The 12867-nt window shown below is 33.3% G+C and overlaps 1 protein-coding gene across 1 annotated transcript in view; it reads right to left on the minus strand.

The window, feature by feature from the left end:
• Positions 1-12867, minus strand: part of caskin2 (CASK interacting protein 2) — a 97825-nt gene that overhangs the window by 69752 nt on the left and 15206 nt on the right. Inside the window, 1 exon segment of the mRNA XM_056469255.1 lies at positions 4395-4446. Coding sequence (XP_056325230.1) covers positions 4395-4446 — 52 coding nt within the window.

A 12867-nucleotide genomic window follows, 5' to 3' on the forward strand; every position in this document is an offset into this window, starting at 1 on the left:
CTCTGCTGTTTATAACATTATCATTTGCTTATGTCATGTCAGTCAAAATTAACTAAACTTCTGAATGCTGAAAAGTCATTCTATATAAAACTAAGTCCTCATTTCATTAATTGAGTCATTACATGCAAAAATGTTAAACTAGTTGTCAAAATCGGTCAAGCCAATTTTATAAAAAAAAAGTAATCTTTTTTTTTTCCTGAAAATGTCTTCTAAACTGAACAATTTCATGAATTATTTACAGACCTGTGTATGTTATACTGTAGGTTCAGTTTCAGTTATTGTACTGCAATATTGTGCACAGCTCTACCCAAAGGAAGTTTAAGTATGTTGTAAATAAGGGTGTATGTATTCTTTTGCATAATGCTGTGTCTTGTACTCAGATACCTCACTAAATGCAGTGATGTCTAACTTTACTGTAGTTTTCAAATGGCTGTGTAAATAGTATATAGTGCTGTTTTGAGCATTTTCAGGAAGTCACCAAAATCTGACTTTTTTTGCATTGCAAAAAAATTACAGAGTAAACTGTGATAATGAAAACATGACAAATCCATTTGACTGTCTTATTCAAAAACTATGGTGTCATGACTTTTCATCTCGATGACAGTGACACTTTCATCGACATGAATACTTGCTTTTGAGGAATGAGCTCTCCATTTGAGCAAGTGACACGCTTTTGCAGGTTATCAACTAGGTTTTGCAGTTTGTACTAATTGTTTTGAGAAATGCATTAACTGTTGTGCAAATGTAAAGAGTGTCTACTAAGTGTTGTGAAAAATGCACCGCGACTGAAAAAAAAACTGTAACTGACACATGTACGAGAATAAAAGACCACGCTATTAGTGTTTTGCTAGCTAACGTTAATTCGGAAAGAGCCAGCATATTTAAGACGAATGATTTGAGACAAAATAATTCACATTTACCAAGGCTAACGTTTCTAGACAAACAAAATGACGATTTTTTTTGTAAAGTACCCAAACTAAGTAGAAACATAATCTGGCAACATATCTCACAAATACCGATCATACGTTAGCGATAGTTTTTAGGATTAATGCTAGTTTCAATACCTTCGGTAAGGCCGCATGGCGCCTGCAAAACTGACAAATTTAAGTTAACGTCTGAAACCTAGCGACGCGTTTACATTTTATAGTGCAACAAAAGCGTGCTCATTCGGCTAAAACCTTACTTTATGCAATGTAAATAGTTACTTACATGTATAGCAGGTTGTATAAAGCCCGCAAAAACTCCACAGAAATTCGAAAATGGTCCGGTACAGGTGACACTCTGAGCAACGATGTCGTTCTGCATGCACGCTGCATCATGTGGGCGGGCCGTGACGTTTTACTTTGGATGTAAACATTTAAATAGAGTTTTGTAGAAGCAATTTATTTTGAAGGTTAGTAAAACACAATTTTTTGATAGGTAATAATAAGTTACAAAAACAATCACACTTTTTACTTAGGTAAAACTTGAATTAACCCAAAAAGAAAAGGTAATCAATTTATTGAAAGAAATATACTTTTAAAAATAAATTCCTATAGACAACACCCTTGAAGAACTTTTTACAGTGCAGGAAAGTACAGTATTACACAGTGTTTAGACTGAATCTACGCAAACATACTATGAAAGCAAACAAAACCTCAGCTAGTTTCAGCAAACAAACACAAGCCGTGACATGGAGTTCTGAAAATGTGTCCTCGAGGCATTCAGTAAACAAAATATATTTGCTTCGTTCATTGGGATGTGCTATGTTTAATTATAATGTTTGTAACCTCTTAAAGAACAAAAAGCAAGCACAGGCAAGTTAAAATCTCATTTAAAATTCTCAACATTTGTCCAATGATAGATGAGGAATCACTCCTTATGCTGTAATGTGATGATTTTGTTTACAGTGTAGAATGAATGTAAAATATATTGCTCATAACCAGGGCCAGACAGAATCTGTCAACATTTTTTGCAATTTCTGCACAGAATTTCGTAAAAAATCTTCGGATTTATGTGGAACGATTTTGCGAGTATCATAACTAAAAACTTAATATATGAAATAAAAAATAATAGCTTTTTAACTTTTATTTGATGTTTACAATGCAAATCCATCCTTTTGATAAAAGAAAGTCTTTCATATAAAATATCTACTAAAAGACAAAAAATATGACTTTACAAACTGTATTGTAAATAAATCATGTGAACATTTTCATATTACTCAATATTAATACTAAAAATTAATTTAAATAAACTTCAAAAACTGAATAAATGTAAATTTACACAAATAAATAAATAGACTCAATGATGGGCTAAAAATCTCTGTAAATCTGCAGATTTCTGCATGTGCAGTTTATGTGTGGGCCAACTCATAACCTAACACAGTGATGACAGCTGAAAAAGCCATAAAAATATTGTTTATTATTGTAATAACTGATTAAGCAGCTTAATGAATCTTATAAATTTACTATTGAAAATTATTGTTCACTCAGATGACTCACCGAGGAAATGATAATGATAATGCAGGTATCACCTGCAAGTAGGCCTGTCACCATATTCAATATATCAACTTATCGCACAATGGACATGACCTCAATTTGTGATGATGTAATTTATATCTAGCAACATTTAGCTTATTGCACAACCTCTCTATCTCTATTGGAGGTGTCAGTGTCAGTATAATTAAATAAAACTATAGTATTTACTACAAATTACTTTAGTATATTTTCATGTGGGTGCCTGACAACTGAAAATAGCTCTGGAAGCAGATAACACAGCCTCCGTTACGTTTTAACTTGCACTTTTTTGTTAACATTTATTACCTTTTCATGTTCTGATCCTAACGCCTAATTATTCAACTGTTAAAATGACTATAAATAAATGAAATATTTTTAAGAAAAAAATATTATGGGTTCTTTGGAAGAGTGTACATGCATTGTGATATTATATTGCTGTTCTGGTATTATATAATAAGTAATAAGTGGCATAAAATGGTCTTAAAATGACAATAATATATATATATATATATATATATATATATATATATATATATATATATATATATATATATATATATTTAAAATCGCAATACATTTTGGTGCAATATATCGTACAACAAAAAATTGATATCGTGACAGGCCTATCTGCAAGTAAGCTAAAATAATTAATATTATTTTTATTATTAAAATTCCATTAGATGTCTTCTCTGAGTGCTGAAATGATACAAAAAAAAAACACAGCAAAGAAAAAAAACAATGAATTAATAAAAATAAGCTGGCGTGTATGTATATGCAAACGTAGGTTAAGGCTGGGCAATAAAAATCGAAAAGTAATCGAAATTGATATTCAAAACCTATAATAGATCACATTTTTCCAGGACAATTTTTTCAATTACTTCCCCTATGTCACGTGAGCCCACTCTGTTAAAGGCTGTGGCTGATTTATTCTTCCGAGGCCACTTTGCAGCCACATCTGACCTCTGGTCAAGTAGGACGATGGACCCATTTTTGAGACTCATTTTGCACTACAGTGACGATGACTGGAAGCATGCCATAGATGCCTTGAGACGGCATATTATCTATTACATTAAAATTATTATTTACATTAAAATATTTGTTTACAGAAGTTGCAAGAAATGCACTGTTTAAAATATTATTAACAGAATATCCAAGAGTTATTTTATTTTTTAGAGAGATTCTGCTTATTTTCTACTTTTAATATGAAAAACACTGAAAATTATTTATTTTGTTTCCAAAAGTTATTTATCTTCCCTTTTTTTCTAAGAAAAAAGTGACTGTTGGTTTCAGGCAATGTGTTTTTTAATCTCAGGTGTTCAACATTGATGTTCAACAAATAATCATAGACAGTAGATAGTAGATTAATTATTTCAATGTCAAGTAATCCACCCTTCATTCAGAAATCTCTGACTTGTAGTATGTGAGCATATTTACTGTCCAAAACTTGCCAGTGAACTATGAGGGCCAAAAAATTAAGTAAATAAATAAAATAATGGTTCATTAATTGTAATCAAGTTTAAAAGTTCAATTTACAGAGAATTTAATTTTAGGCAAATTTGTTCAGCCCTAAAATATGTGATTTAATTTTTTTAATAACTATTAAACAATAAAATAACATAAGTTAAACATGTTGACAATTAAAAAGCGCACTTTCGGCTCTTTAAACATGGCACAATTATCTGATCGGTCAAATGTGCACATGTACAAAACTTAATTGTAGCTCTTGTGTTTGCTTCAATCTGCTCCTCGGCAGTTCAAAAGTCTGAGCTTTTCTGAGATTCTATATAAATATTTAACAGTAAAAAGGGCAGGTTTGGACAACTATTTATATGTGCAAATGTATTTCAAGCTTCTTTTCACACTATTTGGACCAACTGTGTGGAAAATAAAAGAACTTACCCATCTTGGTCTTGGTAATTCACATTAAGCCTCTTTGTGGAGCCCAGTAACTCTAGGAAAACAGATGGAAATAAGAGTCAGGACGTGATGTGGGGATGTTTTCAACAAATCATTCAGCTGCTGATCCCTCCATTAGAAAGGTATGAGGCATGATGATGTTACGGCATGAAAGCACTTGTTTCAAACTTTCAACAGTCAATTGTTTTGTACTCAAAACCATGTAGACCGATGGTTAAATCATGTTTTTATTTTCCATGAGTAACATAACATTCATTAAGTCTGCCTTTTGTCATCCTCAATATTTATATGTAAATGCATTCGTGATGTCATTGTAACAATTACTTCAGCATATGAACGGAAAAGTCAGTATTTCTCAATTCAAAGCTGATTTAAGGGGATTGTTCCTCCAAAAAGTATAATTCTGTCATTATTTTTTACCCACATGAGATTCCAAACTCTTTTCCAAGTTCATTGCTATAAATTTCTGATTGTAGGGGAAACCATTCTTTTAAATTAGACTGCTTTTTAAGAAGGCTCTCCTATTTAATCCGTCTAAATAACAGCCATGCAGTATACCAACAATCCAATTTAGGAAAGATTAAGGAACTTCTCTGACTAAACATGTCTGTATACACAATAAAGAGCTGGCATCTTGTGTTTTTGAGAGTGACCACAAATACCTTTAATGCTAAATGACATGCCACAGTTCCTCTCTATCTTTTTTTGGAACCTGTGGCCAGACTTTCAGAGTTACAAGTTTCAGAACTGTTTGGGTGCTATTATCAGAACTTTTAGGATGTTTTACTTGAACAATCAGATTTGAGGACTGGACCTTAGTGTTCTATAAGAGTGAATTTTACAGGTTTTTTATTTTTATTTTTTTTATTTTGTCTTCAGTAAAATACAGAATCATTTGAAAATCAAAAATAATTTCAAAATCAACAAAAAGTCTCAGGTATGTATAAGACATGAAATGTATTATTAACCCAAATAAAACAAAAATTCTACCATCAACTATATAATTTTCCCTACTATGGAATATGATGGATATCAGAAACCAGCTTTCTTCAAAATATCTTCCAACAGAAGAAAAAACCATAAAGGTTTAAAACCACATAATAATAAATGATGAGGTCATTTAAATTTGGGGGTGAACTATATCTTCAATAGCTTTAATGGGAGAACTAACTACAATATTATATTGTAAAAAATATCTGTTAACTAACAGGTTCTGTGTTTTGGGATTCACAAGTGTTTTCTGTTTATTTACAGGTGTGAAATGCATTATGTGAGTTTTATCTATGCTATTTCGATTTCTGATGTTGAAAATTCAACACTGCAGTTAAACAAAATGACTTTTATTGGCATTTTAGTAGATTGAGACAAGATATTGTTTATATAAATTATATATAGAGAATTAAGTCCGTAAAATAACAGAAAAAAGTACTGGCAGTTTATTAGCAGGTTTTTGTACTGTAATTTACAACACAGACAATATATCACTTTAAACTATATAAAATAAATTAAAACAAAAGTCACTTTTCAAGACAAGCTTTTGTAAGAAAGATCAAGATCACGTAACGCAATTCAAAAGTATAAACAATTAAAAAATGATAAAAATCACAAAATACAGAAAAGTGCTGATTTAAAGATATGTAATCCATTGTAGAAGTGCATACTTGAAGTAAAAAATAAAGATGAATTTATCATTTTTGTGCATATGGAAACAATATTTAAATTCAGAGAACTCTGCATATTTAACCTTTGACATGTACCATGTGTATTTAACCTGACATGGACCACAGTCCAGCCTGAGCTCAACAGGAAACACAAGCATTTTACATTTTGTCAGTTTAGTGGCTAATTTGTATAGTCGTACGACAATGTACGGTTTTTAAAAGGAGGTGTGGCACCTAACCCCACCCCTAAACCCAACCGTCATTTGGGGATAAGCAAATCATACTAAATTATACGAATAAGATTGTACGATTTCATACGAATTAGCCACTAAATCAAACAGTTACGAATTGCCTTGAGATAGCATTGAACAGTCACACGACACAAAGAACAAAACTAATGCTTTAACTCAGTTTAATTCCAAACCCAATCAGACATCCCTGGGCTAGCTAATCAAGCTCTTACTAGGCTTTCTAGAAACATCCTTGCAGGTGTAATAATCCAAAAACAAAAAAAACGCGCTCAGGGGTAGCTCAAATATTTTGTCGGTGCTCTTTGGGTTAGGGATTAATCAAAACAAGCAACAAAAATCAGTCCAAGGCACTCGACAAATGTGAAAAATGTATTCAAAAAACAACAAAAAAAAACAAACAAACAAAAAACTTGCAGGTGTGTTAAGGCAAGTTGGAGCTAAAATCTGCAGGACACTGGCCCTGCAGGACCGAGTTTGAGAACTCCTGTTATAACTCAATATGAAAAACTTCTCTTATTTGTTGTCTGTGAAGTACTTTATATGTGCAAATCAACCCAAACACTTTTTTTTTTAATTCATGTAAACAACTGAAGCAAAAGCGGTTCATGTAAATGTGGCATTTCAAAATATTTAAAACTATTCAAAAACATAAAATAACGTGTAAATGCAACCTAAATCTCTGACTGGTGAAAAATTTGGTCGGATAACGCCGTTTCTCACTACAATTTCAGTTGTTGACTTATTTCTCATAAAATAATGCTGGTGGCTTCCGATAGTAAAGCATACGCCCGCCGCTCGGCGACGCGCCACATAGCGCCATGCATTTCAGAAATCTAAGCACAGGTTTCTATCAGGGTACACACACCGACGCCGCAAGTCAGCGGCTGTTGGCGGCACCCAGCCACGACTCAGGACACTGTTCATATCTCTGCCGCACCACAGAGCGCCATCTGATTAGTTTCATTTTAAATAACATGTGCGCGTCTGGTGTGCGATACTTCCAACTGTCATGTGCGCACCGTGTCGCGGCGCATCCGGTGTGTGACCTGCTTTAGATTCTGTTATGAGATCTCTGAACTCAAATCTTTAAAGAACTAAAAGTTATATGCTATAAACAAAATTCAGCATGGACAAAATAAATGGAGTGAACCCAGCTGTTTCACGCTATAATATAAAAATTACAAGGAGTAAACCAAGTAAACAAAAGCAGAATAGATGATGAATAGAGCTGCCTTGTAAGCACTGTGTAAACATTTTTTTAGAAACATGGCACAATATAAAACTGTAAGCTCCACCTGACGCTAAAGGGAAAATAAGAGTGAAGAATGATGAATGCAGAGCAAGACTGTACCAAATGACAGTGATGGTAGACGAGCGTGTCCTCTAAACAACAGAGCTGTGTCATCATTTAAAACATGCTCCGATATAAACTGCATCCTGTCTGCTTTCATCTCAAACAACATGCAAAAGAAGAATCTTTGTAAATGTAAACGCTGTGCACTTACCTGTCAGTAAACACACAGCTGCCTGTCCCATTTCTGACTTAAAAGTAATGTAAAACCTAAACTTTTTCTTTCGTTTCCACAACTCCTCCATACACTTCAATCATACACTTGCATCTAAAACCATCACCATCACAAAAGATCCTCTCTCCCGCTCCACTTCAGAGAACACTGCAAGAAATTGGATCTATAACTATTTGCTTCCTCCAGCATAGTGGGAGCAATAAAGATGCAATGAATTCCTGAACCCACATCTTCTGGATTAAAACCAATCAGGAAGAATATCAGTCATTTATTGTGGAAACTACATTTGTTATACCAGGAATGTAGGTTTCAAAAGATACTGTTTGGCCAGGCCCGAATTAAGAATTCAGAGGCCCCTGGGCACAATGTCTTGTAGCCCCCCTACCTGTCCACATCACTATAGTTGAATTAAAAAATAAGATTAATATGATATTTTTAATAAAATTAATCTATAATGTATAGCCCGCCTTTTTTAAACAAATGATTTACAGTACATTTATTTCTAGTCTACAAAAATTTAACTTATTTTTTAAGCATTTAAAGCACATTTTAAAAAATATATACTAATACAACTAGTGAAAATTAATAGATTTTAATGTACAGTACTTGTTCAAGTTCACAGAAGCAGTACTAAAATATATATTTAAGGGTATTTTTAAATGTATAACTTCTACAAACTTATAATGCATATGATTTGGATCTAACACCTCCAGGGGCGTGGCGGACATTTTAAAAGTGAGGGGGACGGCTGTATAAGATCATATGTTCATATAATTATTAATCACCTGTTTCTAAATGGTCTGTCACTAAAAGTGAGGGGGACGGATCCCCCCCGTCCCCCCCGGTTGCTACGCCCCTGAACACCTCTTTAATACAGTTCGTCACCTCAGAATTATAAGGTTCTATCTGCATTCTACATGAATTTGAGATATTGAGCTTCAAAGTTTTTGCATTCTATATAACAAACAATATGTGTGAAACGGTTCTCTTTCATGCATTAACATGACAGAGACCCTAAGGGCTCTCTAAATGTAAATTATCAAACTTCTCTTTCATTTGCAAATTGGAGTAAAAAAACCATGGTAAATGCAGATAGAACCAACTCATTCTGAAAAGTCATTTTCCACTTGGAAATATAAGGTTCTATCTGGCAGATCATTCATTAAAGCACTACTTTTCAAGAAATACAAACCAAAAAAATTGATAATTTGGTATTGTAACATGCTGATGCTTGAGAAAGTTACATTTTTGCTTTCTATAACATTTATTTCATGTTTTAGGATGAATATTTTTTTTCTTGTTTAAATTAAGCATACAAGGGTGCTTAATATGTTGTCCAATGCAGGTGTCAATTTTATCTAATTAATATGTTAATATGTATAAAAGTTTATGCTTTATATTAATTATTGAATCACACTGATTAAATTATATGCCCCATGAATTAAATTAAGTATTTCAAGGCTTAATATTAAATTTAAAGACTTTAAAAGAAAACAGACAATAAGCAAATGAGTTTAATGAACACTGAAAAATGTTTCACTTACCATAAATACACACAATTTAATATAGACATTTTTTTAATATTCGTTTCTTTTTCAACAATGTCAAATTTAACATTTCATCTGAATGTCAAGAAATGTTTCTAAATCATCATATTTACACACTTCTCAATTTTGTGTGGTGTGGCATTATTTAGCCGACTCTGATTTTGTGTGATTTTGTCTTTCTGTTGTTTCCTGCTGTCAATGGAGCAGTCTGGCGAAATGGTAAAAAAAAGCTAATCCTGATTGGTCCTCGTGCATGTATTCAAAATGCTGATTGGCTCACAGAAAGAACCTTATAGATCCAAGTTAAAGTTCGACTTTGTAGATAAACCGTTTTTGTTTTTTAAATAAAAAGTCTTAAAATGTAAACAACTTATACAAAAACATCACATAATGTAAATAAGATGCCATTTAATAAGAATATGTGAATAACTCAATTTTGACAAAAATGTCAGACAGAAGCTTATAATTCTAAGGTGACGAGTTCTTTGAGTCTTCTATAATACACACACTTATTAATGATTCCTACTTGTCTTTCTCATGATGATGAGTAGGCAAAATCTGATATGTAGTGGGGGGGGGAGAAGAACGTGTTCATCAGACGATGGGTTCGAACCGGGTTCATGATCGATCGCATCAAAACATGTTGCCATGCGCTTTACGAGCTATGCCACTCACGCTGCTGTTGGTCGCTCTCTTTAGTTAAGTTGTGTCTGTCGATCAAACAGTGATGGACTAGAGTCACTCAGCTAGCTTATTCCAACAAGCTCTTTGCACTTAGCCTAAATAGACACTCCAAAATCGGCATTTTTTCCCCCCTCGCAGGGGCCCCAAGTTTGCACGGGCCCCTGGGACTGTGCCCATAATGCCCATTGGTTAATCCGGCCCTGTGTTTGGCTGTTCTCTTGTTACCCTATACGTAAGACAGAAAAGCATGTAATGATAATTTTCAAGGTCAAGATCTAATAGTAAAAGTATATGTACAGTCAAGCCCGAAATTACTCATACCCCAGGGGTATGAATAACTTCGGACTTAACTGTATGTGAAAATATGCCATGAATGTATTTTTAAAAGTTTATTACAAAACAAGCAACAGCATTTAAATGTACCATAATTAGTTTCAGCAAAATTTTGATGTACCTAAATGTAAACCTTTTTTGTAAGTAACTAGTCATGTTGTGCAACTTTAGTTTAGTTATGATTATTAGGAGCAATAAAAAGGTCAAATGAAGAGAATCAAAACACCTGCCATGATAAATAATAGCATTCTACTCTGATTCTACTTATTATATAAGGAAATCAAATATGATACCCTGAATTCAGCCAATCATTGCATTCCATCTCTGCATCTCACAATGAAAAGCACTCAACCTGACCTTTCATTTCAAACAATAATATCAGCCACTATTTTCTACACCTTGTTCTTGACTTTCTTAAGTTTATATTAAGAGCTATTATGATTCAGCTATTTTTCAAAAATAATATTCAGCCTTTGGTGTGTACAGTATAATGTAATATTTCATTTAAAATGCTGCATTTCTTCGCATCTATAAAAAGCTCATTTCAGTTTTCTACAGAAACAAGAAAATAATTATTTTATATCAATCAAGCAATTAACTATTTATACAACCAGGAGGCTGCCCAAAGTGCTTTACAGTATTAAAAACAAAATTAAGCATTAAAACACATCAGATGTTAGGAACACAGGTGTCAATAAAGCATCGTTTTGTACTACGGAATATCAAAAGCAAGTCTAAATAAATAGGATTTAAGTTTAGCTTTAAATAGTGCCACATTTGTGCTGATGAAAAGTTTTAAAGGGAGGGTATTCCACAGTTTTGGAACCTGCCACAGCAAATGAACGATCACCCCATTGTTTATACCTAGATCTGGGGACCTCCAGAAACAAATGGCCTGCTGATCGTAGGGCCCTGTTTAGTTTATGAACCTTTAAAATCCCACATAAATAAGAAGGTGCAAGACCATTTACTGCATTAAAAACAAACAACAGTAGTTCAATCAATTGTGAATTTAACAGAGAGCCAGTGAAGTGAGTAAAGGATAGGTGTGATGTGGTCAAGTTTCATATAGCAAAATACAAAATTAGTGTATTATTAAAACAATGGAAACTTTATTCATATTTTTGTCGGTCTGGATTTGGCTTTCTATCCATCGGACACATCATTCAAGTACTTATTCAGCACTTTCTTATATACACTCCATGTTTCTTAAAAATATTGAGCAATTCTGAGTGTACTTCATGCAGGTTAGTGGGTTTGACAAACCACCCGTAAGAGAGACACTCTTTCCAGTCTGTGTGTGTGTTTGCATTTATAGAAATGTTAAAACACAGTATTTTTTTCAGCTCACAGCAAGAACCTGTGCTGTGATATGAGCTGAACACGATCACTATATATATGAACCCGTGATGGAATAATCAGCTCAGAACTAATTGTCAGGATCCAGCACTTACAGTCCTGTCACTCCTGTCTGTGTTTAATGTCTCTTTGTTTGTTTTGTGTATAAGCACATGGTTGTCTCTTTTGTTGTGTTGGCCATGTGCTCCCCTTGTCCCGCCTCCTTGTTTTCCTATGCCTTGCCCCCTTGTTTAGTCCTTGTTTGTCTAATTATGTTCCTCGTGCTCTCTACTCCCTTCATAATAAGTTCATTTTCCACTTGTCCTCGCCGGTTCGTCATACTGTCTTTTGTGTGCTTGTCGCTAAATATTGTTTACTGCCAGACAGAGGTTTTTTTTATATAGTCTAGTTTTGTTTCTTTTGTCTAGCCTTAGTCTAGTACTAGTCTTTTTGATCTTTATCTCGAATTCATTTATCTTTTTGGATTCTGTTTATTTATTTTTCTTCTTTCAGCAAGGTTGCTGTTTTCATTTTTCATTCTGTTTGTAGTTCAAGACTAATTTGAGTTTTAACGAGTTTTTCATTTTGCCATTTTTGTAATCCTCCGTCCAAGTCTGGACCTAGTCTTTTGTTAGTTCTTTATTTTTTTTTAGTTCTGATTGTTGTGTTTTGCTTTGTTTTATTTTAAGCTATAGCTTATTCCTTTCGCCCTTTTGTTTTAATTTTTAGTAGTTTTTAGTTCATTTTGTTTCATTTTATTTTTCGAGTTCTAAATATTTTTTTATTTTTTCGAGTCCTGTAAATAAACCTTGTGTTCTCCTGTCTGTTCTGCATTTGGGTCCTCCTTGCCAACCCTGACACTAATGAAGAACAAATAAATACATAAACAAATCAAAACGATGCTGGGGATTTCTCTCTTACACAAATGATGATGTGCTTCACGGAGATGCATTTCAGACACAAATTGTATCTGTGAAGAGAAAAAAAACACCTTGGGTATTCTATGCTTTTTATGATCACACCTTATGATGACATGACCTGTTTTTGTTCCTTTATATGTACGTCTTTGATTCATATATGGTCATATTTAACTCTGCTTATTTGGTGCACTTTCA

Source organism: Danio aesculapii, chromosome 12, assembly GCF_903798145.1.
Source record: "Danio aesculapii chromosome 12, fDanAes4.1, whole genome shotgun sequence".
NCBI lineage: Eukaryota > Metazoa > Chordata > Actinopteri > Cypriniformes > Danionidae > Danio > Danio aesculapii.